The 26,652-nt window shown below is 46.5% G+C and overlaps 1 protein-coding gene across 2 annotated transcripts in view; it reads right to left on the minus strand.

The window, feature by feature from the left end:
* Positions 1-26,652, minus strand: part of CCDC88C (coiled-coil domain containing 88C) — a 197,499-nt gene that overhangs the window by 77,216 nt on the left and 93,631 nt on the right. For both annotated transcript variants that reach the window (XM_082275437.1, XM_082275436.1), the window contains exons 4-12: positions 22,683-22,752; positions 22,511-22,569; positions 19,875-19,958; positions 18,053-18,193; positions 13,202-13,386; positions 10,522-10,603; positions 10,254-10,412; positions 3,049-3,195; positions 17-161 (exon numbers count right to left, since the gene is read on the minus strand). In XM_082275437.1, the coding sequence (XP_082131563.1) occupies positions 17-161; positions 3,049-3,195; positions 10,254-10,412; positions 10,522-10,603; positions 13,202-13,386; positions 18,053-18,193; positions 19,875-19,958; positions 22,511-22,569; positions 22,683-22,752 (1,072 nt within the window). The remainder of the gene's footprint in view (positions 1-16; positions 162-3,048; positions 3,196-10,253; positions 10,413-10,521; positions 10,604-13,201; positions 13,387-18,052; positions 18,194-19,874; positions 19,959-22,510; positions 22,570-22,682; positions 22,753-26,652) is intronic.

Below are 26,652 nucleotides of genomic sequence, written 5' to 3' on the forward strand. Positions count from 1 at the left end.
ACCATTGGCCACTCACCGTCAGACAGATCGGTGCTCCGGGAAAGCTGCTCCAGTTCCCAGCCCAGCTGAGTAGACTCGTTCATACTTTGCTTCTGAGCGACTTCCAGCACCATGTTCTCCTCCAGCAATTCCTCAATGCGGCTCTTATCCGAGAAACGGTCCTGACAATACAATACAGTCCTTTATAAAGGATTTCATAACTACTTCCAAGATTACATATTTAACAGGTCTACACTATATGGCTAAAAAGGTTGTGGACACCTGACCATCACTCCTATAAGAACTTGCTGGGCATACCATTCCAAAGCCATGATAATATAGAGATGTCCTCATTTGTGGCTATCAAAGCCTTCACACTTCTGGGAAGACTTCCACAAGATTTTGGAGTGCCCATGGGAAATTGGGCCCATTTGCAAGGTCAGGTACTGATGTTGGATAAGACCAGCGTTCCAATTCAACTGTAACTGGTGCAAGGGCAACATTTACACACCATTTGTTCAAAAGTTTGTGGGCATCTATACAAGCTTGTTGAGTACCATATTCCCAATCTATGGGCATTAATATAGAGCTGGCCTCCATCTTTCACAGCTATAAACAGCCTCCATTCCTCGGCGGAGGCTTTCCACAAGATTTTGGAGTGTTTCTTTGGAATGTGTATCCATTTGTGAGTTCAGGAACTGATATTGGATTAGAAGACCTGGCTCACAAGCAACATTCCAATTCATCCCAGAGGTGTTCAGTAGGTTTGAGACCAGGGCTCCGTGCAGGACACTCGAGTTTTAATTAAAATGGTAAAACTGTGTCCTTATGGAGCTGGCTTTGTACACAGGGACACAGTCATACTGGAACAGAAAAGGACCTTCACAAGAAAGAAAAAAAAATGTCACGACAAGGTTGGAAGCGCAGAGTTGCCTATAACCCATTTGCATGCTGTAGTATTAACAGCACCATTTACTGGAAACATTAACACCATAATTTGGGCCAAAAATGGAGAGTCTGATGATCAGGGGTCTTCAAACTCCTGGACATACATGTAGAAAAACCATACAGTGAAAAATTAGATAAGAACAAAATTCATTTTACATTTTGGATTACTGGACTGATATAAAACCACCAAGATTTGGTGTCCAGTTTGCCATAAACTCATTTATTCAGGGAACCTACACCTAAGAACTGTACTTGAGTCACCTCCATCAGATCATCCCCTGCATCTATTACCTTTTGTACCACATCCCCCTCCCTTTAGATCAGCCTCTCTCAACCAGGGGCGTACCATGGGGTTGGCCAGAATGGCGCCCGCCAGGGGCGCAGGCCGAGGGGGGGCACAAACATTGGCACTGTAGCAGTGAATTACCACTCCTCCGCTCAGCCTGCGCCTCCGGTGGCCAGCGCCCCCCCCTTTCTTTACCTCGCCTTCCGCCCATCATATTTCCTGCTTTTGATGTGATCCCCGGCCCCGCCCTCTACTCTGTGTTTGTACTTGCTCGAAGGTGACTGTCCCCGCCCACCTGGCTGCTCGCGGCTGCTGAGATGAGCGCCAGAGCACGTTCCCGCGAGATGCTGCAGCTGTGCTGATTGGAGGTGAGGGGAAGCGCGCCCAGTGACAGGTTCACGGGGGGGGGAGAGCATGTGTCTGCGGGGAGCCGGGCCGGGATGCGGTGAGGTAGGATGGAGACTTCATCATCGAGCACCATGATGGTACAAGGACCGGGGGTGGTGTATCGGGCCCCTGTCACCCCCTCTCGCTCCCTGTCACCCCCCCCCCCCCTCACTCTCCCTGTCACCTCCCCCCTCTCTCATCCCCCCTCTCTCTCTCATCCCCCCCCTCTCTCTCTCTCTCTCATTCCCCCCCCCCTCTCTCTCTCTCTTCCCCCCCCTCTCTCTCTCCCCCCCCTCCCTCTCTCTCTCTCTCCCCCCCCTCCCTCTCTCTCTCTCTCTCTCTCTCCCCCCCTCTCTCTCTCTCTCCCCCCCTCCCTCTCTCTCCCCCCCCTCCCTCTCTCTCTCTCCCCCCCCTCCCTCTCATCCCCCCCCCTCTCTCTCTCTCATCCCCCCCTCTCTCTCTCTCTCATCCCCCCCCTCTCTCTCTCTCTCATCCCCCCCCTCTCTCTCTCTCTCATCCCCCCCCTCTCTCTCTCTCTCTCATCCCCCCCCCTCTCTCTCTCATCCCCCCCCCCTCTCTCTCTCATCCCCCCCCTCTCTCTCTCATCCCCCCCCCTCTCTCTCTCATCCCCCCCCCTCTCTCTCTCATCCCCCCCCCTCTCTCTCTCATCCCCCCCCCTCTCTCTATCTCTCTCTCTCATCCCCCCCCCCTCTCTCATCCCCCCTCTCTCTCATCCCCCCTCTCTCTCTGTCATCCCTTCTAACCCCCCCCCCCCGTCTCTCTCTCTCTGTCAAACTCTCTCTCCCTGGGGAGGCGCCGTTACAGTTCCTCGCCAAGGGCGCTGGAGACCCTAGGTACGCCTCTGCTCTCAACCTTTTCAACACAGAGGAACCCTTGAAATAAATTTCTGGTCTTGGGGAACCCCTGCTAAAAATTAAAAATGTACAACTCATGACACATTAGTGTGACAGTCAGTGGGAAGAATGCTCCTTACTCTTGTCATCATTGGGAAGAATTACCCCCCTTACAGATAGCTAAAAGGAACAATGGTGTCATTGGAAACTTATTCGAGAGGCAGAAATTGCCCATTGCTCAAGGAACCCCTAGCAACCTCAGGAGGAACCCTGGTTGAGAAACCCTGCTTTAGATTGTAGGCCCCATCAGCAGGGCCCTTCAATTTATTGTACTGTCCCCCTTTATATTGTAAAGTGTTGCATAAACTGTTGGCACTATATAAATCCTGTAAAATAATAATAGTATAATGGCAACTTGCAGTTTTTTCAAGATATTATGGCCATGGTACACAGTTATGGTAAAGCTTCTTTCATTGCCCATTTTGTTTTTTATGTCAGAGCTCAGTCTTGGGTGCTTGCTAAACCCCCGTCTATTCTAAAATTTCCTCTTCAATTATAATGTACCGTCATGGATTACACCAAAGGTTCCCTCACCAGCTCCATGTCGTGTATTTTGGATTTCAGCTGAAGGTTCTCTTTCTCCAGCTCGTGCAGTTTGTCTGTCCGAGCTCGGGCTGAGGTCAGCTGCTCCTCCAGCATGGTCTTCGTCTCGATGAGGATCACATTGTCCTCTCTCAGCTCCTAGATTATTGGAAGATGCAAAATGGTTACTATGAGGTTCACAGTACAGGGTTATAAATATTGACTACCTACCTCTGACAGACATGAAGTACTAAGAGGAGGAACAAATCTATCAGCTTCTAAATGGGTGTTTTCACAGCAGCAATTCTGTGTTTATTATTAAATTAGAATATTTAAATTCTATTAATTAAATATTAATTTAAATATTAAATATTAATTTAAATTCTATTAAATTAGAATTATTATTAAATTAAAATAGATTATTAAAGCTGAACTCCAGGCAAACCGCTCAATACACAGATTGCATACATACAGCGGGTAAAGTAAATATTGAATACATCACCATTTTTCTAGGTAAATATATTTCTAAAGGTGCTATTGACATTAAATTTTCACCACATGGTCGGTAACAATCCATGCAATCCATACAAAGAAAGTTCAGAAATTAAGTTATGTGTAAAAAAAATGGAACGACACAGGGGAAAAAAAAAAGTATTAAAGACATGAAGATAAGGAGGTGCAAAAAGGCACAGAAAGCCAAGACACCAGCTGAAATCTATCAGTAATTAGAAAACAATCCTGTCCCTTGTCAGTGCAAATTAGTATCAGCTGGTTCCATGGGTGTCCAACCTGTGGTCCTCCAGCTGTTGCAGAACTACAAGTCCCATGAGGAATTGCAAGGCTGACAGTTGCAAGCATGACTCCTAAAGGCAGAGGCATGATGGGATTTGTAGTTCTGCAACAGCTGAAGGGCTGCAGGTTGGACACCCATCGTCTAAACTGATGTCCTATAAGAAGGTGTCTCATTACCAAGGTGTCACACAAGAAACATCTCATGATGGGCAAAAGCAAAGAGCTCTGCAATAAGGTTTTGCAACATTATTGTTGCAAAACATACTGATGTCATTGGTTACAGAAGGATTTCTAAATTTCTGAATGTTCCAGTGAGCACTGTTGGGGTCATAATCCGGAAGTGAAAAGAACAATTTCACCATAAACCGGCCACAACCAGGTGCTCCTCGCAAGATTTCGGAGGAGTGAAAAGAATCAGAAGAGTTGTCCAAGTGTCAAGGACCACTTGTGGAGAGCTTCAGAAAGACCTGGAATTAGCAGGTACAATTGTTTCAAAGAAAACAATAAGTAATGCACTCAACCGCCATGACCTGTATGCACGCTCACCATGCAAGACTCCATTGCTGAAGAAAAAGCATGTTGAAGCTTAATTAAAGTTTGCTGCACAACATTTAGACAAGCCTGTGAAATACTGGGAGAATATAGTCTGGTCAGATGGGACCAAAATTGAACTCTTTGGATGCCATAATACACACAATGTTTGGAGGTCAAACGGCACATCACCCCAAAAACACCCCAATACCAACATTCCAGTTCGGAGGTGGGAACATCATGGTGTGGGGCAGCTTTTGAACATACAGTACTGGCAAACGTCATGTCATTGAAGGAAGGATTCATGGGGAAAAAAAATATCTTGATAAAAATCTGCTGTTATCTACTGGATGATGAAGATGAAACGATGGTGGACCTTTCAGCAGGATAATAATCCCAAACACAAAGCCAAGGAAACTCTCCATTGGTTTCAAAGAAAGAAAATAAAGCTGCTAGAATGGCCCAGCCAATCACCTGACTTGAATCCAATAGAAATTCTATGGAAAGAACTAAAGATCCGAGTTCATAGAAGAGGCCCACGGAACCTTCAAGATTTGAAGACTGTGTGGAAGAATGGGCAAAAAACCCCACCTGAGCAACGCATGTGACTGGTTTCTCCATACAGGAGGCGTCTTGAAGCTGTTATTACCAACAAGGGATTTTGTACCAAGTATTAAATACATTTCAGTTAGCATGTTTTACTTTTTCCCTGTGTCATTCCATTTTATTACACATACCGTATTTTCCGGCGTATAAGACGACTGGGCGTATAAGACGACCCCCCTAATTTTCAAGTTAAAACATAGGTTTTTGGCTATACTCGCCCTATAAGACTACCCCCCTTCTGAAGCAAGGCAACACCATTGAAAAACATCAGATTTCTCATAGATCTCCAAGGTACCCCAAGTACTGTAATACATGTAATCTCTCATAATATCTCCAAGGTACCCTAAGTATCAGTATTACCAGTAGATGTAATCTCAAGACGCTGGCTGTGTGGGAATCCTGTACCGGTATACCGTATGTACTGTAGCTTCGGCTACATACAGTGTACCGTGCTGAGCCAATCAGGGAGAGCGATGTATTCTATTATTGAATGCAAAGCCTGCTCGGATTGGCAGAGTCAGAGAGGCGGGTTGATGTTACTCCGCCAATCCGAGCAGGCTTTGCATTCAATAATAGAATACATCGCTCTCCCTGATTGGCTCAGCACGGTACACTGTATGTAGCCGAAGTTACGGTACATACGGTATACCGGTGCAGGATTCCCACACAGCCAGCGTCTTGAGAGATTACATCTACCGGTAATACTTATACTTAGGTTACCTTGGAGATATTATACTCGGCGTATAAGACGACCCCCCATTTATGGGGGATTTTTTTGAGGTTCAAAAGTAGTCTTATACGCCAGAAAATACAGTAACTTAATTTCTGAACTTCTTTGTTTAGGTGTCTTTGCATGTATGGATTGTTACCGACATGTGGTAAAAATTTCATGTCAATAGCACCTTTAGAAATATATTTACCTAGAAAAATGGTGACATGTTCAATACCTATTTTACCTGCTATATATATATTATATATATATATATATATATATATATATATATATATATATATATATATATATATATATATATATATATATATATATATATATATATATATATATATATATATATATATATACACATACACACACACACACACCATACCTGGCCAATCCCTGTAGTAGTCACTACTATAGTGATCCTCATGGTCTTCCAGGTCCTGCACCAGATGACAGCCCTGGTGCCTAGAGAACACAGGGGGGGGGATGTCCATTTAGCATGGGCACCATTCAGAGAAAGCTTGTATTTTTCACATTTGAGTAAAAAAAAAACATTTTTCTTTAAATAGGCGAGGTGGAGATTGTGACATCACAGTCCTGTCCCTCCACCATGTCCAATTGGAGAACACTTCCAATTATTTAAGGAAAATACAAGGTATTTTCTGCATGGTTACCTTGCCGAATAGGTCATTTGCTATGTTCACTATGCAACAGGGCAGCTGCTTGGCATAGGACCAAGACGATATTGAGGACCACTGGAATAACGGAGGCTACTACAACGACCAGGTAATATAATTATTTCCATTATGATGTTATCCTTGGATACTTGACGATATTCTGTTTTTTGTCTGGGGTGGAGGAGATGGCTATTTCCACATTAAACATTTTTAGACCACTCTATAATTTGAGAGTCTACACCAGGGATCCTCAAACTACGGCCCTCCAGCTGTTGCAGAACTACACATCCCATGAGGCATTGTAAAACTCTGACATTTACAGACATGATTAGGCATGATGGGAATTGTAGTTCCTGAACAACTGGAGGGCCGTAGTTTGAAGACCCCTGAACTACACCATCTGGTAAACAATTTTGTTGTATCACTGTGGTGTCTAGTGCAATCTTTGAAGCCGGTGTTTTTGGGATCCTTCTCTGCAGATCTATTATTCGTGATGGGCTTAGATTAACCTCATGTTTGCTGAATAATCACCTATAATTGTATTTCTGAGCGCTGCAGTTTTTTTTTTTTACATATATGCAGTGCTCTTGTGCTTACAAGGAGCATGCTGATAGGAGGAAAAAGCAGAGTGAGAGAGGAGCTCATCAGTCGGCTACTTCTCCATTCACTGTCCAGTTACAGGCCAGGGGCAGGCCCATAACAGTCTGTGCTTCTAGGAAGTGGTTTGAATGATGCTGGCCAAGAGAAGCAAAGGGAGAAGCTGCTTGAGGAGCATGCTGATAGAAGGAAAGAGCAGAGTGACAGAGAGAGGAGCTCATCACTCTGCTGCTTCTCCTTTCACTGTCCAAGAAAAATGCTTTTGATGTATTGATGAATGAAAGAAAGTTGTTGCATTAATCTAGGTCTTTTTTTACCTGTTTTGAGTTTAGTATCAATATTTTTAGGTGAGGATTTTTTATTGGAGTTACTGTCCTGTAACTATTACAGACATGGATGCGTCTTCTTAGAGATAGTAATTCAGAATTTGAAGCAGTAACAATTTTTTACTGCAAGAAACATTCCTATAGAATGTGGAGGGTAGCAGAGAGGAGTCACACCCCAACACACACAGTGCAGCCCCCGGCTCAGACTCACAGCTCCAGTTACCCTGAAGGGCAATACGATCGCAGTTCTGGCCATGTAATCTTAATGAGCTCACATTTCTCCATGACCTCTCCCTCCGGGAAGCTGGAAATTTAATCTCCCCCTGTGAGGAATGTTTTAACAAACTCTATTTCCTGATAATAGGAGGGTCACTAACCTCAGATCAACTCCACATTTAACAGCTCGCCCAAGTAGCGGCTCTCATTCCAGCTGGGAAATTAGGGCGGCCAAAGACCGTAGATACCGTGCAGAGAAAGATGGCAGAGCAGGAGTCAACTCTTCCTCCAACCTGCCCAAATTGTAAATTTGGCACACTTTTGCAAAAAAAGAACAAGTTCCCATTTCTGGATCAGAAAAATAATGACTTGGAGCCCATTCACCAAGGGATTTTCCCCACTCCCACCCAAGTAACGAGCGTCACTACAGCCAGGATATTAGGGTGGCCACAGACCAAAAATACTGAACCAAGAAAGATGGCAGAGTAGACGTAGATTCTTCTTCCAACCCGCTGCAACATTCCCCCGAGGTGCAACTTCGGCACATGTGCAAAAACCCCAGTTCTCATTTCTGTATCGGAAAAAGAGACTTTGAGCACACTTATTGAGGGATTTTTACCCCAAGTAGCGGCCCCCACTACAGCCAGGAAATTAGGGCGGCCACAAACCGTAGATATCGTGTTGTGAAATATGGCAGAGCAGGTGTTACCTATTCTTCCAAACCACTAATAACTGCCCTCCTGCCCAAATGAGGGTATGCATACAACCCCAGTTCTCATTTCTGGATCAGTAAAAGAATGACTTGAAGCCCACCACAAGGGAAGCCCACCACAAGGGAAAGGGAATCCCCCCAAGCAGAAGCTGTCACTAGAGCCAGGATATTCGGATGAAGCAATGGGAGGGGAAATGCAGCTCAGGTGTGTGTTCCAAACCTGGTGCAGGTCAGATCCGTAATCCAAGAACTGTAGAAATCCAAAATTTGAGACCGCACTCAAGGTATATGTTGAAATCAAAAGATATCCTTTGTCTATTTCATTTATGAAGAATAGACAGTGTGCAGACAGACGTCCCAGGTTGACGCGTTTCACGACGCTGTAGGTTGCTTACTCATAACCACACGTGTGGTTAGGAGTAAGCGACCTACAGCTTCGTGAAACGCGTCAACCTGGCACGTCTGTCTGCACACTGTGTCTATTTAATTTATGAAGAATAAAGGACATCTTTTGATTTCAACATATACCTTGAGTGCGGTCTCAAATTTTGGATTTCTACAGTTCTAGGATATAAGGATGGCCAAAGACTGTAAATACTGTGCCTAGAAAGATGGCAGAGTAGACATCAACTCTTCTTCCAGCCCGCTGCAACCTACCCCTAAATCATTGGTGTCCAACCTGTGGCCCCTCCAGCCGTTGCAAAACTACAAGTCCCATGAGACATTGCATGGCTAACAGGTGCAAACATGGCTCCCAAAGGCAGAGGCATGATGGGACTTGTAGTTCTGCAACATCGGGAGGGCAGCAGGTTGGACACCCATGCCCTAGATATAAGTTCGACACGTGTGCAAAAACCCCAGTTCTTATTTCTGTATCGGAAAAAGACTTTGAGCCCACTCATTGATGGGATTTTCCCCCCAAGTAGCGGCCCTCACTACAGCCAGGCATTTAGGGTGGCCACAAACCATAGATATCACGCTGAGAAAAATGACAGAGCAGGTGTTAACTCTTCCTCCAAACCTCCTCAGCCTGCCCCTAGGTGTAATTTCCACACGCATATGCAAAAACTCCATATCAGAAAAAAAGATGGACTTGGAGCCCGCTCAAGGGATTTTTCTCCCAAGTGGTGGCCCTCACTGCAGCCAAGAAATTAGAGCAGCCACAGATATCGTGCTGAGAAAAATGGCAGAGCAGCTGTCAACTATTCCTCCAAACCACCTTTCCTGCCCTCCTGCACCAACCAAGGTGTGCACACAACCCAAGTTCCCATTTCTATATCTCACCAAGGGATCTCCCCCACCCCCAAGTAGCAGCCCTCACTACAGCCAGGAAATGAGGGTGGCCACAGACTGTAGATAGTGCACCAACTTAGTGCGCCAACTTACATAACAATTTCCCTTTTGCAAATTCCCACTCTGAGCCACCAATAGTTTATTTGGGCCTGGTATGTTCCTTAGACCAGCCTTTTTTAACTTGGGTGCCTTGAGGTTTCTTCAAGGGTGCCTTGGTAAAATGCCTAAAATTTGATCAAAAATCGTATATACAAGCCAGTAGGTGGATGAATCCCGCCTTTTAGTTTCACAAAGCCACAGGGTTTTAATTATGCACCATTACGACTTTCTAGACACTGGCATCCTAACAACCAATGAGGTTATCAGTTAATAAGAAAAATGTCTGTTGCCTCCACAGCATCCTTGTTCTACCCTCCTGTGCCTCTCTCTCTCAGCACTGGGGTGACATTCGCTTACTGATGGAGAGAAGATGAGGGAGAAGAGAAACATTGGAATACTAGTAAGTACCAGTGTGCAAAAGTGTATTGGCTTTGGAAGAATAAATCACCTCTAAGGTTGGGTGTCCTACGTATGGATGTTGCTGCATTATGTAAATCTATTAGAATAGCTTTTTGCATTTTAGAATTGGGTGCCTCAAGACTGTCTATCATTTTAAAGGGTGCCTCGAGACTTTCTATAATTTTAAAGGGTACCCTGAATGAAAAAAGGTTGAGAAACACTGCCTTAGACAATAAGTAACGTACGTCCATTCTGGCCTTGTAGAAGTCCACGTCATGCAACTTCTCTTTACACCGTGCAAGCTCATTCTCCAGCCGGTCCACTTTACCCGCCCTCTCCTTCAGCGAGTCCAGCTCGTCTCTGTAGGTTCGTGCGGTTCGAGCTTCAGATGATAGCTGCATGTTCTACACAAAAAATATATATTTAAATAAAAAAAATAAAGTTTAGATTTTGATTTTGTCAGCTGATTCTTTAACCCCCTTTCCAATGCTCAGGGATAGAGATCTGACTCACATCTTGTTTTAGCTTCTGAAGCTCCAGACTCAGCCTCTCCACTTCATGTTTGGTGTCCATCAACAGCTCCATCTTCTCCTCCCTAAAAAGTAATCACACATCCCAAGTCTTATTGTAGGTTATTTTTGGAAGTAGCGCTGACAAATTCTGTACAAAGGAGAGTAAGAGCTGTCCAAATGAGAATCATAAAAGTAGATCCTAAAGCATTTTGGGGTCTATTCATGAAAAATTCACTTTATGAATGTGACAAAAAACGTGCGCAGTCGCAAAAAAATTAAATAAAAAAAAAAAAAAAAAAGTTCCATACTTTGTCTAAAGCCCCTTTAACGGGGGCGCTTCCGCTAAACAGAATCTGCATGCTCAGCGGGGGATCTCTTCGATGATCCCTGCTGAGCAGGTGGTTGACCGTTCCAGGTCCGCTCTGCTATGAAGAGTGGACACAGACACAGTCCGCTCTCCTCTATGGGGAAATCGGATGGAAAAGGACCGCCTCTCCGTTTCCATCCGGTGCCTTCCGATGGGATGGGAATAGGACCACCAATAAAAAAAATATAAGACCATATGAGTTCTAAAGAGTAATGTGTACCACAGCTTGTTTAAAATTGGTCACTTCTGGAGATTTTGGGTCTATTCATGAAAAATTCACTTTATGAATGTGACAGAAAATGTGCCAATTTGCAACAAAAAAACAAAAGTTCCATACTTTTTGTCTAAGGCCCCTTTCACAGGGGCGCTTCCTCTAAACGCAATCCTCTCTTCGCTGATCCCCACTGAGCAGGCGATAGACCGGTCTACATGATTATGTGCACGCGGTTTTGGCCGCGCTCCCACTGTGTCTAATCACAGCCAGACCGCAGGAGGAGCGGGCACAATCGCTGCCGGCCTCTCGCGATCTTCAGCTAGAATGACAGAAGAACGGCCTGCTTATGTAAAAGCAGACGGCTCTCCTGTCAGAGAGGCATGGAAAGATGTGTGATTCAGCTAAGCTGAATCACCGAACACCCTAAAGCCCCGTACACACGTACCGATCGTCGGCCGAACGATCGGCCGTCTTTTGTCCAGGGCTGTCCTGTCCGCTGAAAAGTGCAAAAGACTGCACACAAATTTTGTCGGCCAACAACAGCCGACTGCAGAAGTGATGTCATGTGATGGTTAACTTTCCTTGTCTTTTTTTCTTCTCTGAGCATGCCCAGTCTTGCTCATCTGCTGTTTGTCGGCTGAAATCTGTACTGACTGACGCACAATCGGCCGTTCTGTTGTCGGCATACAAAAATTTTAATGCCTGCAGGACAGATTCTGTTCGGCCGAAAATGCGCTGTCGGCTGTCGGAAGCATCATACTAATAAGCCGACAATCGGCCGATCGTTCGGCGGCCGAATATTTGCGGCCGACAATCGGTACGTGTGTACGGGGCTTTAGCCTCTGTCCAACCCATCCCCCAACACAGTTAGTAAGCACAATAGGGGACACATTTAACCCCTTGATCACCCCCAGTGTTAACCCCTTCCCTGCCAGTGTCATTTATACAGTAACAGTGCATATTATTTAGCACTGATCACTGTTAATGTCACTGGTCCCCAAAAAAATGTCAAAAATGTCAGTTAGGGGTCTGATATGTCCACCGCAATGTCCCAGTCCCAATACAAATCGCTGATCGCTGCAATTACTAATAAATAAATAAAAAGTCCATAAATCTATCCCGTTGTTTGTAAACACTATAACTTTTGCGCAAACCAAATTAATATACGCTTTTTGGGATTTTTTTTTAACCAAAAATATGTAGCAGAATACAAATTGGCCTAAACTGATAAAAAAAAAAAAAGATTTTTTAAAAATTTTCTTATTGGGAATGTTGTACAAGTAAAAAATATTGTGTTTTTTTTTCAAAATTGTCGCTCTTTTTTTGTTTATAGCGCAAAATCTGAAAACCGCAGAGGTGATCAAATACCACCAAAAGAAAGCTCTGTTTGTGGGGAAAAAATTACATCAATTGTAATTGGGTACAGCAATCGCACGACTGCGCAATTGTCAGTTAAATCAACGCAGTGCTGAATCGCAAAAAATGGCTTGGTCATTAAGGGGGTAAAACCTTCCGGAGCTGAAGTGCTGAAATAATTACATTTCCATGTTCGGAGTTTGGATTTTTATATTTTATTTATTTCAGGTACTTATATAGCGCTGTCAATTTACGCAGCTCTTTACATATACATTACACATTCACATCAGTCCCTGCCCTCAAGGAGCTTACAATCTAAGGTCCCTAACTCACATACATACATAGTAGGGCCAATTTTATACAGGATCCAATTGACCTACCAGCATGTCTTTGGAGTGTGGGAGGAAACCGGAGTACCCGGAGGAAACCCACGCAGGCACAGGGAGAACATGCAAACTCCAGGCAGGTAGTGTCGTGGTTGGGATTCGAACCAGCGACCCTCTTGCTGCTAGGTGAAAGTGCTAACCACTACACCACTGTGCCGCCCCTTTTTATGTATAGGTTGTTCTAAAAATAAATAAAAAAACAGGGCAAAAATAAAAGGCTGTAAAACACAAAACAGTTTCTACACATTGGCATGCAGAGCCCATAGGAAACGCCCTTTATGTCCCTGTACATTCCATTATGAAAGACCTTGAGTTAAAAGTAACAATGCCGCTACTAGAAAGTCATGGCACCACTTACAGCTCCTGCCGGATCCTCCGAAGTTTGGCTTTGCTATCCGCCAGCTCCACAGCGAGGTGCTGTTTGTCCTCAGTGGCGAGGTGGTTGACCAAGTTGGATGAGGGGTCTGGGCTGGAAGACTTGACGGGACTTGGTGGGTTCAGAGACTGGAGGTAATCCCGCTCCTGGGTCAGATCTACAACCACCTGGAATACAGAGGATAGAATTGAGGGGAACAAACAATTCAGTGCATCCTGATCAAGCACAGACCGTCCCAGGGACAATTTCTACCAGTATTGAGCTTCATTGTTCCATGACTGCAACTTCAAAAGTACTGAAACAACAGCCAGCATGAATTTTCAGAGGTGGCCAGCTAAGACAAGCCTTGTATCTCTCCCAGTGCAGGTTCCCTATAAGGCAGTGCAACCTTCTGTTAGTGGAGAGGGCAGGAAGGAGCTACCCAACACTTGGTTTGCGCACCATCTACTGCTCACAATTGGTAAACACAAATTAATTTACAATATATCAAATTTACCAAATTACTTTTTAGTTGGCACTAAACACAATAGTGAAGTATTTGATAAAAATCAATGATTGATCCTCCTTCAATAAGTGCACTTTAGGCACAGAGAATGTGCGAGAGATGGGCCGATATAAACCCACTGAATGTGCAGGCGTAGCCATTGGCAAGAAGATTTCAGCCCCTTGATGTCAACATCACGGCTGGTTCTAAGAGTAATCATTGGTTACATTTATTTGCCAATTCCCTCTAGCGTTCTCTAGAATGGTTACATTTGAATCTTTTACAAGGCCATGCATTTCCAATGGTCTACAGATCCATCTTGAGGCCATAATGCATTATTTTTTTACTGCCCATCACAACAAAATTTGTTCAGAAGATAAAAGTAGCCTAAAAAAAAAAAAAAAAAAAAAAAAGTTCTTTTGTGCCCAATTTACGCAAAATGAACAAACATGCAAGCTCACTGGACCAGTCTCCAAACTGCAGTCTGGGGGCTGGATGCGGACCTTTGCTTGCTTTTATCCAGCACTTTGAGCATTTTTCCCCACACTATCAACAGTGGAGCATAGTTGCTGCCTATGACACCAATGGGGCACTATTCTTCCCACTGACACCAATAATGGAGCACTATTCCTCCCACTGACCCAAACAATGGGGCACTATTCCTGCCACTAATGATGGGACACTATTCCTCCCATTGACACCAATGATGGGGCACTATTCCTCCCGCTGACACCAATGATGGGGGGCACTATTCCTCCCGCTGACACCAATGATGGGGGGCACTATTCCTCCCGCTGACACCAATGATGGGGGGCACTATTCCTCCCGCTGACACCAATGATGGGGGGCACTATTCCTCCCGCTGACACCAATGATGGGGGGCACTATTCCTCCCGCTGACACCAATGATGGGGGGCACTATTCCTCCCGCTGACACCAATGATGGGGGGCACTATTCCTCCCGCTGACACCAATGATGGGGGGCACTATTCCTCCCGCTGACACCAATGATGGGGGGCACTATTCCTCCCGCTGACACCAATGATGGGGGGCACTATTCCTCCCGCTGACACCAATGATGGGGAGCACTATTCCTCCCGCTGACACCAATGATGGGGGGCACTATTCCTCCCCGCTGACACCAATGATGGGGGGCACTATTCCTCCCGCTGACACCAATGATGGGGGGCACTATTCCTCCCGCTGACACCAATGATGGGGCACTATTCCTCCCACTGACACCAATGATGGGGCACTATTCCTCCCATTGACCCCAATGATGGGGCACTATTGATCCCACTGACACCAATGATGGGACACTATTCTTCCCACTGACACCAATGATGGGACACTATTCTTCCCACTGACACCAATGATGGGACACTATTCCTTCCACTGACACCAATGATGGGGCACTATTCCTCCCACTGACGCCAATGATGGGGCACTATTCCTCCCACTGACACCAATGATGGGGCACTATTCCTCCCACTGACACCAATGATGGGGCACTATTCCTCCCACTGACACTAATGATGGGGCACTATTCCTCCTACTGACACCAATGATGGAGCACTATACCTCCCACTGACACCAATGATGGAGCACTATTCCTCTCACTGATACCGAGAATGTATGTATATAAAGCTTGGAGACCCCTGCGCTGGACAAATGGCTTTGCAAACCCTTTATAATTAGACCCCTAATACCAGAACGATGAAGAATATTGCAATGACACAAAAATGTTTTCACATTAATATTAGAACACCACTGAAACATTCCTGCAACAAAATATCCAATGCTAGAAAATGTAGGATGAAAACTCCACAGCAAAACAATCACAACCCAAAGTCATGATCAAAATAACACTACTACTAATTAAACTAGACTTCTATTGGACAAAATCAATGAAAAATTAATTGGCACAAGGCAGAAAGGCCTTTAAATTGAGAAATCCGCAGTCCCCCTGCGATCCTACGGGGCACATCTAGTCATCCTATCCCGTCACTACCAGCATTCAAACGTCAAGTGGAGAAATGCCACATGACATCAAGGCAGCGCGCTCGGCGGAGCAGAGAAATCGCCACCAAGCCATGTCCCTGAACGACAAATCAGTTTGGCTTCTGTTCAAAGGCGGCTAGGGTGACCGACGGGTCCGGTGACAGAAGGTCAGCCTCGCTGGCTGCTCCTTTCCTGGCCAAACCCACCTAATGGGGGCACAAATGGAAAAATGAGACCTGTAACGCAGAAAAACATACACGGCTTATATTATTCTTGTAAGAGTGCCACAAAAAGCTAATTGTGTCTAAAAAAAAAGGTGCATAACATATTTCCTTTTAACAGGAAATCCGAGGAGCTGAGTGGCCAGTGATCCTAAAGCAATTATGGCCAGAGCGCTTTCTAAGCTGAGGGTTTAAAGCAGTGTGTGGTTAGAAGTGCTTAGTACACTTCTATCCACACATCTTCCTTCCTCAGGGCCTGGACAAGTGTTTGTCAGCCACATTGGCTTTAAGACATTAGGAGGTCCCCCACATCATATCAGAGTCCTATCACGTCAGAGTGATTCCCCCATCACATCAGAAGTCCCCCCCCCCATCAGGTCAGGTCTCCATCACATCAGAGCCCCCCCCCCCCCCATTACGTCAGAGGTCTTCCCACATCACGTCCGAGGTCCTCCCTCCATCACATCTCCATCACTTCAGAGGCCCTTACCCTGCCCATCACATCAGAGGTCCTCCCATCTCGTCAGAGGTCCCCCCAAACAGATCTCCATCACATCAGAGGTTCCCCCCCATCATCACGTCAGAGGCGCCCCATCACATCAGAGGTTCCTCCCAATCACATCAGAGGTCCCCCCCCCCATCAGGTCTCCATCACGTCAGAAGTCCCCCCCCCCCCATCAGGTCTCCATCACATCAGAGGATCCCCCCCATTACGTCAGAGGCCCCCCCCCACATTACGTCAGAGGTCCTCCCTCCATCACATCTCCATCACTTCAGAGGTCCCCGCCCCGCCCATCACATCAGAGGTCCACCCATCACGACAGAGGTGATTCCCCCATCTCGTCAGAGGTCCTCCCCCCCCCCCATCAGATCTCCATCACATCAGAGGTTCCCCCCCCCCATCACATCAGAGGCCCCCCCAATCAGATCTCCATCACATCAGAGGTTCCCCCCATCACATCAGAGGCCCCCCCATCACATCAGAGGCCCCCCCATCACATCAGAGGTCCCCCCCATCACATCAGAAGACTCCCCCCCATCACATCAGAAGACTCCCCCCCATCACATCAGAAGACTCCCCCCCATCACATCAGAGGTCCCCCCCATCACATCAGAGACCCCCCATCACATCAGAGGTCCCCCCCCCATCATCACATCAGAGGGCCCCCCCCATCATCACATCAGAGGCCCCCCCATCATCACATCAGATCCCCCCCATCATCACATCAGAGGCCCCCCCATCACATCAGATCCCCCCCATCATCACATCAGATCCCCCCCATCATCACATCAGATCCCCCCCATCATCACATCAGATCCCCCCATCATCACATCAGATCCCCCCCCCCCCCATCATCACATCAGAGCCCCCCCCCATCATCACATCAGAGCCCCCCCATCATCACATCAGATCCCCCCCATCATCACATCAGATCCCCCCATCATCACATCAGATCCCCCCCATCATCACATCAGATCCCCCCATCATCACATCAGATCCCCCCCCCCCCCATCATCACATCAGAGCCCCCCCCCCCCCATCATCACATCAGAGCCCCCCCCCCCCCCCATCACATCAAAGATACCCCATCCTCTCATCACATTAAAAACACCATCCTGACATCAAAGCCCCCCATACATGAGATTCCCCATCACATCAGAATCCCACCCCCCCTTCCCCTCACCAAGTCCCCCTCATTATTGATTCCTTCTTGGTATCAAAACCCTGCTCTTGCACATCCAGCAAATGTTAGAGGATGGGAGGAAGAGAAGATCTGGACACAGGGAAACTTCTGCCCCCCTCACAAATGCTGGGGGTGGCCCTGCACACTGCCTGCCATGGCTCCGCATCATGCGTTGCATGGTATAAGTAGGCTAAAGAAACAAATTTTGTTCCATCATTTACACTGACACCAACATTTGGGTACTATTCTTTCCACTGACATTAATGATGGGGCACTATTCCTGCCACTGACCACAGGCCTCATGTTTTTTCCTACTCCCGCTGACAGCCAAGCCTGAGGCATTTTCTATTCCTACTGGCTACAGTACGGCCCCCCTAAAATCTGAAGGGCAGTAATCTGGCTCTTAGCTTACAAAGTTTGGAGACCCCTACTGTAGACTTACCTCTCTGCAGTCGTCTCTCTCATCCAGAAGCCTCTTCAGATGGACGGCCATGTTCCGCGACAGAGAGTCCAGCTCCTCCGGCGCCATGTCTGGTAAATCCAGCCACTGCAGGTCAAAAACGTTCTCATGGTTGTGTGTCACCTGAGAAAGAAAGTAAATAATCAGAGCACTGCATACACCAAATTAAAGGGGGATATTTCAGCTTTGGCTCAATCACTGTCACATTTCTTCGGCAGTAGGAGCCGCACGCGAATCGCTTTTCATAGGTGCTGCAATCTAATTGTACATCTAAAAAGGTAACCTAAAGGAGCATTACCACAAAAACGCAACATGCTATTTAAACATGCCGAGCTGCAGTGCAAATACTGTATATACTCGAGTATAAGCCGACCCGAATATAAGCTGAGGCACCTAATTTTACCACAAAAAACTGGGAAAACGTATTGACTAGATAAGCCTAGGGTGGGAAATGCAGCAGCTACTGGACCCAACTGGACCACCACGAGACCCAAAACAGGGGCTGCGGATATGGTACAGGAGATGGTTCAGGTATGGTACAGGCGATGGTACAGGCATGGCACAGATGGTTCAGGCATGGCACAGATGGTACAGGCATGGCACAGATATGGCACAGATGGTACAGGCATGACACAGATATGGTACAGGCATGACACAGATATGGTACAGGCATGACACAGATATGGTACAGGCATGACACAGATATGGTACAGGCATGGCCCAAATGGTTCAGGCATGGTACAGGCATGGCACAGATAGTACAGGCATGGCACAGATGGTACAGACATGACACAGATATGGCACAGATGGTACAGACATGACACAGATATGGCACAGATGGTACAGGCATGACACAGATGGTACAGGCATGGCACAGATATGGCACAGATGGTACAAGCATGGTACAGTAGATGCAGTGCTGCAGGCATGGTACAGGAGAATCTCCTGTACCATGCCAGCAGCCCTGCCTCTCCTGAGGAGACGCAGGGGCTGCGGAGGAGTCTCACTTACCTTTCCGCCTTACATTTAAAAATTGCGACGCCTGGCGCCAACACGTCACTGCGCATGCGCCGTCTGCCCTGGAATAGCTGAACGTGTACGGACTTTCCCGAGCGGCGGCAGTGCGTGCGCACTGACTGGGGAAAAGGTAAGTAAGACTGTGACTCGAGTATAAGCCGAGGGGGGGCTTTTTCAGCATGAAAAAATGCTGAAAAACTTGGCTTATGCTCGAGTATATACAGTATATGAACACCCTACAATAATATTAATCCTATTCATTAATGAATGCCATTTTTACTTACAATTTTGAAATACTAAATATAAATATTTTTAAATAATTATTTTCTTGCAGTAAAATGTAGAAATTTGACATCAGAATTTTTTATTTTATTGTAGGCCCCTTTCACACTTGTATAAACTAAAAGTCGCAATTTTGACTGGACTTGAAGCAATGCCTATGTTTATGGACCTCAAAATGAATCAATGTCAGACCAAAGTAATTCAGGGACTACTTTGAAGTTGTTGCAACTTGAAGTTGCACAGATATGAACGGTACTCATTGGAAATCATGGAGTAGAAATTGTCAGGCGACTTTGCAGTCCAAAATCGCAGGACAAGTCCCACAAGCGTGAAAGGGACATAAAGGGGTTCTAAGGCACGGTGTTCCAGCTGTCTGTGAGCCCCAAGGCATTAAAGGACTAAAAGTCCCAGCATACACGGGATGTTGGTGAACTCAGCTTAGTTGGGTCTGGTTTGCCTTTTTTGGGTCTGGTTTGCTGACTGTGTAATAAAGTCAGAGAATTACCTCCTGAATGTGTGCCACAATTCCCGCCTGCGTTTCGATGTCCAGCTGTTTGATCCGCTCAATGTATTCCTCCTTTCTGTCACACTGGAGGGGGGAAATTAAACAATAAGAACCTTCCAGGGAAAGGACAGTTAGAAAAACTGCATTTATGTAGAGTGATAGTTACCCCGGGAATGACCTATACTAGGCTAAGGCCCCACTAGTGTAAAATGTTTTCTGATGAGCCAGATAACTCTTGAGGTATAACTGAACTCCAAAAAAAAAAAAAAAAAGGTATTGCAGCTTAGCATAACTTGGATTTGATTGCTGCATTTGTTTTCATTAAGGCCAAATACATTTTCAGCAACTACAGAACATACATGTGTGTTGATTCCATCAGAAATCTGTGGTTCTTGCAGCTTTCTGAGGACTGAACTGAGTACTTCGATAATGTAATCAGCTTTCCTATCTTTCTAGCTTCTGTAAACTACAAAGCATCACCCCCCTCTATGTAACGAAGATAAGAAAGAGAGAGAGAGAGAGAGAGAGAGAGAGAGAGAGAAAAGAGGGGGAAGGAAGGAAGGGCGCAAGGAAGGAAGGAAGGGAGGGGGAGGGGGGAAAGATGGAGGGAAGAGGGAGAAGAGAGGGGGACAGAGAAGGAAGAAGAGAGTGGGGGTGATAGGAGGCGGCAATAGGTTCAAGAGGGGGACAAAGAAGGAGAAGGAAGAAGAGGAGAGGGGGAAGGGGGACGAGGAAGAGCGAGGGAGCAGAGACAGGGGACAGAGAAGGGAGAAGAGATGGGGGGCTGAGAAGGGAGGGGGGCCGAGAAGGGAGAAGAGATAGGGGGCAGAGAAGGAAAGGGGGGGCAGAGAGAGAGAGAAGGAAAGGGGGGGCAGAGAGAGAGAGAGAGAGAGAGAGAGAAGGAAAGGGGGGGCAGAGAGAGAGAGAGAGAGAGAGAGAGAGAGAGAGAAGGAAAGGGGGGGCAGAGAGAGAGAGAGAAAAGGAAAGGGGGGGGGGCAGAGAGAGAGAGAGAGAGAGAGAAAAGGAAAGGGGGGGCAGAGAGAGAGAGAGAAAAGGAAAGGGGGGGCAGAGAGAGAGAAAAGGAAAGGGGGGGGCAGAGAGAGAGAAAAGGAAAGGGGGGGGCAGAGAGAGAAAAGGAAATGGGGGGGGGGGCAGAGAGAGAGAAAAGGAAAGGGGGGGGGCAGAGAGAGAGAAAAGGAAAGGGGGGGGCAGAGAGAGAGAAAAGGAAAGGGGGGGGCAGAGAGAGAGAGAAAAGGAAAGGGGGGCAGAGAGAGAGAGAGAAAAGGAAAGGGGGGGCAGAGAGAGAGAAAAGGAAAGGGGGGGGGCAGAGAGAGAGAGAAAAGGAAAGGGGGGGGCAGAGAGAGAGAAAAGGAAAGGGGGGGGCAGAGAGAGAGAAAAGGAAAGGGGGGGGCAGAGAGAGAGAAAAGGAAAGGGGGGGCAGAGAGAGAGAAAAGGAAAGGGGGGGCAGAGTGAGAGAAAAGGAAAGGGGGGGGCAGAGAGAGAGAAAAGGAAAGGGGGGCAGAGAGAGAAAAGGAAAGGGGGGCAGAGAGAGAAAAGGAAAGGGGGGCAGAGAGAGAAGGAAAGGGGGCAGAGAGAGAAGGAGAGGGGGGCAGAGAGAGAAGGAGAGGGGGGCAGAGAGAGAAGGAGAGGGGGGCAGAGAGAGAAGGAGAGGGGGGCAGAGCGAGAAGAGGGGAGCACAGAGAGAAGGAGAGGGGGCAGAGAGAGAAGGAAAGGGGCAGAGAGAGAAGGAAAGGGGGCAGAGCGAGAAGGAAAGGGGGCAGAGCGAGAAGGAGAGGAGGCAGAGCGAGAAGGAGAGGGAGCACAGAGAGAAGGAGAGGGAGCACAGAGAGAAGGAGAGGGAGCACAGAGAGAAGGAGAGGGAGCACAGAGAGAAGGAGAGGGAGCACAGAGAAGGAGAGGGAGCACAGAGAGAAGGAGAGGGGGCACAGAGAGAAGGAGAGGGGGCACAGAGAGAAGGAGAGGGAGCACAGAGAGAAGGAGAGGGAGCACAGAGAGAAGGAGAGGGAGCACAGAGAGAAGGAGAGGGGGCAGAGAGAGAAGGAGAGGGGGCAGAGAGAGAAGGAAAGGGGGCAGAGAGAGAAGGAAAGGGGGCAGAGAGAGAAGGAAATGGGGCAGAGAGAGAAGGAAAGGGGGCAGAGAGAGAAGGAAAGGGGGCAGAGAGAGAAGGAAAGGGGGCAGAGAGAGAAGGAAAGGGGGCAGAGAGAGAAGGAAAGGGGGCAGAGAGAGAAGGAAAGGGGGGGGTTGTTTTTCACATTAATTTGCACACAAATTATCAGAGTACAATGTAACTAGTTGTGCAGCACACAGGAATGGGGGATGATCCAGGTGAGGTATGTCAGCAGTTGCACTCCATCTGTAACGTTTTTTTTAATCTCTTTATTGTTCCTAATTGTGATTAATGATTGACCTTGACAGAAGAGATCTCCCAGCATACCGCAGGCTATGGCAGCGCTGTGCTCTAACATGCCAATTGTAAACTGCGATCCTCCCTCTCTCATCCCATAATAACCAAAGTATTGTCAGACCCCATTAAACTTTAATGTGACAGTAATGTCAGAAGAGTATGTTGGCTCTTACAAATAATGTCAGCATAGGGGGGGGGGGGGGACACTTACCTGCACCGCACAGCCCAGCATCAGCAGGAGAATCTTCTTCAGTTCTTCCATGCTTTTCCCTGGGTGAGATAAGACCGCTGTTCTCAGTGTGTGTATAATAGTAATAAATATACCACAATGGGAACTGTGAGGGGTTATGGGACGGTGTTACTGGTGATATCTGGACACTTACCAGTAAGTGGGTCTTTGCCGATTAACAGAACATTTGGCAAACTCATCACAATCAGCTGCTGGAGGACTTCCTGAGTGGAGACAAAAACTCTGAATTAAAAACAAGTTTTTGACTTGTTAATCAGGCTAAACCTAACTTTTTTTTTTTTTTTTTTTTTAGGAAAGCAAAGATATATATAAAAAAAAAAAAAATATATATATATATAATTTATATTTAAAGCTGAATATAAAATTACAACACTACAAAATTATTTAAAAATTATTTAAAAACGTAATTACACAAGACTATGGGGTTGATTTATTAAAGGCAAATAGACTGTGCACAGACTGCAAGTGTAGTTGCATCAGAGCTTAGTAAATGAGGTAAAGCTTCACTTTGCACAGAATTCCCAATCACATGCAAGGAAAAGAAAAGAAAGAAAGAAAAAAAACAGCATTTTAGCTTGCACATGATTGTCTGAAGGAAGGCAGCAGAGCTTCTGCTCATTTACTAAGCTCTGGAATAACTGCATTTTGCAAAGTGCACAGTCTGTTTGCCTCTACATGGGAGTCTGAGGAACCTCTCCCTCCCCTGGTTATACAGAGCCAATTGGTTGGCTAGTTATGGCGTTAACCTTTTAAAAATAAATGTAAACCAGTCTCATGGGTAAATTATATCAACAGTGGGGTTGATTTACTGAAGGTAAATAGACTGTGCACCTTGGCAAGTGCAGTTGCCCCAGAACTTCGTAAATAAAAGGGAAGCTCTCCTCACTTCCATCATCCAATCACCTGCAAGCAAAAATGCTGTTTTTTTGTTTTCTTTAATTATCCATGCATGTGATTGGGTATTCTCTGCAAAGTGAAGCTTCACCCCATTTACAAAGCTCTGGAGCAAACGCCTGTGCAGAGTGCAATTGCGCTTGCAAAGTGCACAGTTTAGATGCCATCAGTAGATCAACCTCAAAGTTTCTTTAAAAAACAAAGTATAGAAATGAACAGTTCAAACTGCAGCCAAAGTATTAAGTACATTCTCATAACTTATTAACCACAATAGGACTGCCTCTCCTGTGAGAACTGACGTAGCCCTACGTTGGTCGCGTGCTCCTGCCCCCACTAGGCAGCGGGAATGCCGATGCACGGGGCCTGCTAATGTCCCCAGCCACCCGCAAATCGCTCCCCGCTGAGAGAGAAAAAGACGGGCAGCTGTTGTGAAATGATCACAGAGCTATGATCTCTATGATCATTTCACAAGCCCCTCCCCCCACAGTTAGAAAACACCCCTAGGCTCACACTTAACCCATTTTTAGGCTCCCCTTTCCAACCCCTGACCACCCCCTTTAAGCTGCAAAGGCAGTGGATGGAGATGCTTGGCTTTGTGCCTGTGGTAAAAAATGATCGCTCCGGTCTCAGCTGGAGGTGGTAGTTCAAGCAAATGGTGATGTGCAGCAAATGCACACGATTTTAATGCGTTGGCCCTGCATTTACCAGGTAAAAAGAGGCGTTGAGGCACTGAATCGCCACCTGACAAATGCCTCTGAAAAATTAACCGAATGCAGATTGCCTTTCAGAGGCACAGCAATTTTGCTGCACATCTTAAATGGAGCCTTAGCGATTGTCACAATATGGCAACTTCAGCTGCAGCAAAACTGACAGGCCGTGAGACACGTTCTGTCTAAACATAAAGCCGCACGGAACGTATAAAATAAATCTGCGGTCCCAATAATACCTGACAGAGATCCTCCACGTCTACCAGACACAGCCACAAAGCTTAAAAGACCAAAATGACATTTATATGCATCTGACATGTACCAAAAGAGAAACAAGCGGCACACAACATGGGGTGATCTCATCACTTGTTACATTGTTGTGACATGAATAATATTAGTTTGACAAATTGCTACATAACTTATAAATTGCAGCAAACCACCATCCGCCCACTCCAAAGGATCCTTAAAGCTCATAGCTTTTCTGGGTGGCCCAGGAGCACAATTGGCAGAAAGGGAGAGAGTGGTCACCCTAAGGAAGAGCCTGAACATGGCAGATCACCAGGGAATATTTCAGTGAAAGCTGCAGATGTAAAAATGCCTTAAGATCTCAGGTCAGGGATGGTGGGAACCCCTCGTGGCTCAGGTGTGCGTCAGGGGTGTCCTTTAAGCTCTCTGCTATATGCGTTTGCAATCTACCCCTTCATTAGAAGGCTAGAGAGTGGTCCATTGTGTGGGGTACCTTTGGTCATCGCTGGTGAGCCTCCTTTGAAGGTTGTGGCTTATGCTGATGACATTTGTTTTTGTCTCTGGGACTGGGGGAGACGCAGGAGATGGTCTCGGTGATAAGGCAGTATACAGAAGCATTAGGTTCAAAGGTCAACCAGGACAAGTGTGAAGCTTTCTGGATGGGCGTGGAAGGTGAGAGCTTTGTTCTCCCAGATGACTTCCCGCAGCCCCAACAAAAAATTAGAGTTCTAGGCATTGAATTTGGCCCAGGTGACTATGGTCATGCAAATTGGATGAACAGGCTGGAGAATGCCAATGCCAAGGTGGCGAGCTGGAAAGGTTGGCAGTTTTCCTTAGGGTAAAGGTTGATCTGATCAAGGGTTACCTGCTTCCAATTTTTCTGTATGTCAGTTTTGTTTGCGTTTTGCCAGTTTTTCTCTATACCAGGATCTATAGTGGTTTCTTCCAGCTGTTATGGGGAAACAGAATAAACCTTGTCAAAAGGAGTGCGACTTATCTTCCTAGGCGGGAGGGTGGTCTAGGAATGATCAACCCTGTAGTCTTTTTGGATTTGGGGGAGGGTTTGCGTTTGATTAATTTGGAGAGAATACCAATGAAGTTCAGGTTTGGCTCGCTTTCCATGGAAAACTATATGTGAAGGGTAACCTGAAGTTTCTATCTGTGAGTGATCAGGGCTGCCCAAGAATAGAGTGTGGAGGAGTGGTGGAGTCCATGGATCATTTTCTGCTTCAGTGCCCTTTTAATATAGAGGTGTACAAGAGGGTAGGGAGGGCTCTGAATGTACCCTTCCACCCCCTTATGAGTTATGCAGAGTGGGTGTATGGGGCATTCCAGACTCACTGGGATTAGGATTTGGAAATACTTTTTTAGTTAGTCTAGTAGTCCGTTACCCACTGATATCCATCCCCAATTTACTCAGGGAACTGGAAGCGTTCACTGCGATATCTGGCTTACGAGTGAACCCTTCTAAATCCCAGGCCTTAAATTTGATCACGTGGAGTGCACGGTGCCAGGTATCCTTACGGAGTAAAATCCTCCCTGTCGAGGTGGTGGTGTAGGACATTCAGGGTGAGGTTGGGAAGATTCGGGGTCTTGAGAAAGGCAGGTGGCAGCAGAAGGCCTGGATAAAGGCGTGGAGGAATATCAGGACTCTTTAGCTGCTGCCTGTTGATCTCAGGGTGTGCAGCTTTTCTCTTTCTGTCCTTGTTTCACTCCCCTTAATTTTCAGATAAAATATATTTTTTATAAAAGGCTACATGCATGGTGACGGTGATGTTCCTTAGCCCCCGTTCACACTGGGGCTACCTGTCAGGCGACCTGGTCGCCTGATAGGTCGCCTCCCATACAGAAGCTATGGACCCGTTCTAATAGGAGCGACACAAGTCGCTCCGACTTAGAAAAAGGGTCCGGAGCTTCTTTGGGGCGACCCGGAGCGACCTGCATAGACTTCAATGTTATGAAGTCCGTGCCGGTCGCTCCAAGGTCGCGGTGCGAGCAGCGCGCCTCGACCTCTGTGGTCGCCTGGGGAAGTTGGATCGCCCCAGTGTGAACGGGGGCTTAGTCTGGCTCTCTCATAGGGTTTATGCTGTGCGCAATTTGGTTTATTTATTATGTTCTTGTTTGTTTTTTAATTTTGTATAGTTCTATTCAATTATTTTGTAAATACGTTATTTATTAATTTATTTATTATGGTTTTATTGTATATGCCCCCGTTCACACTAAGGCGACCTGTGAGGCGACCTGGTCGCCTCACAG

This window comes from Pelophylax lessonae, assembly GCF_965119305.1.
Source record: "Pelophylax lessonae genome assembly, chromosome: 13".
Classification (NCBI taxonomy): domain Eukaryota; kingdom Metazoa; phylum Chordata; class Amphibia; order Anura; family Ranidae; genus Pelophylax; species Pelophylax lessonae.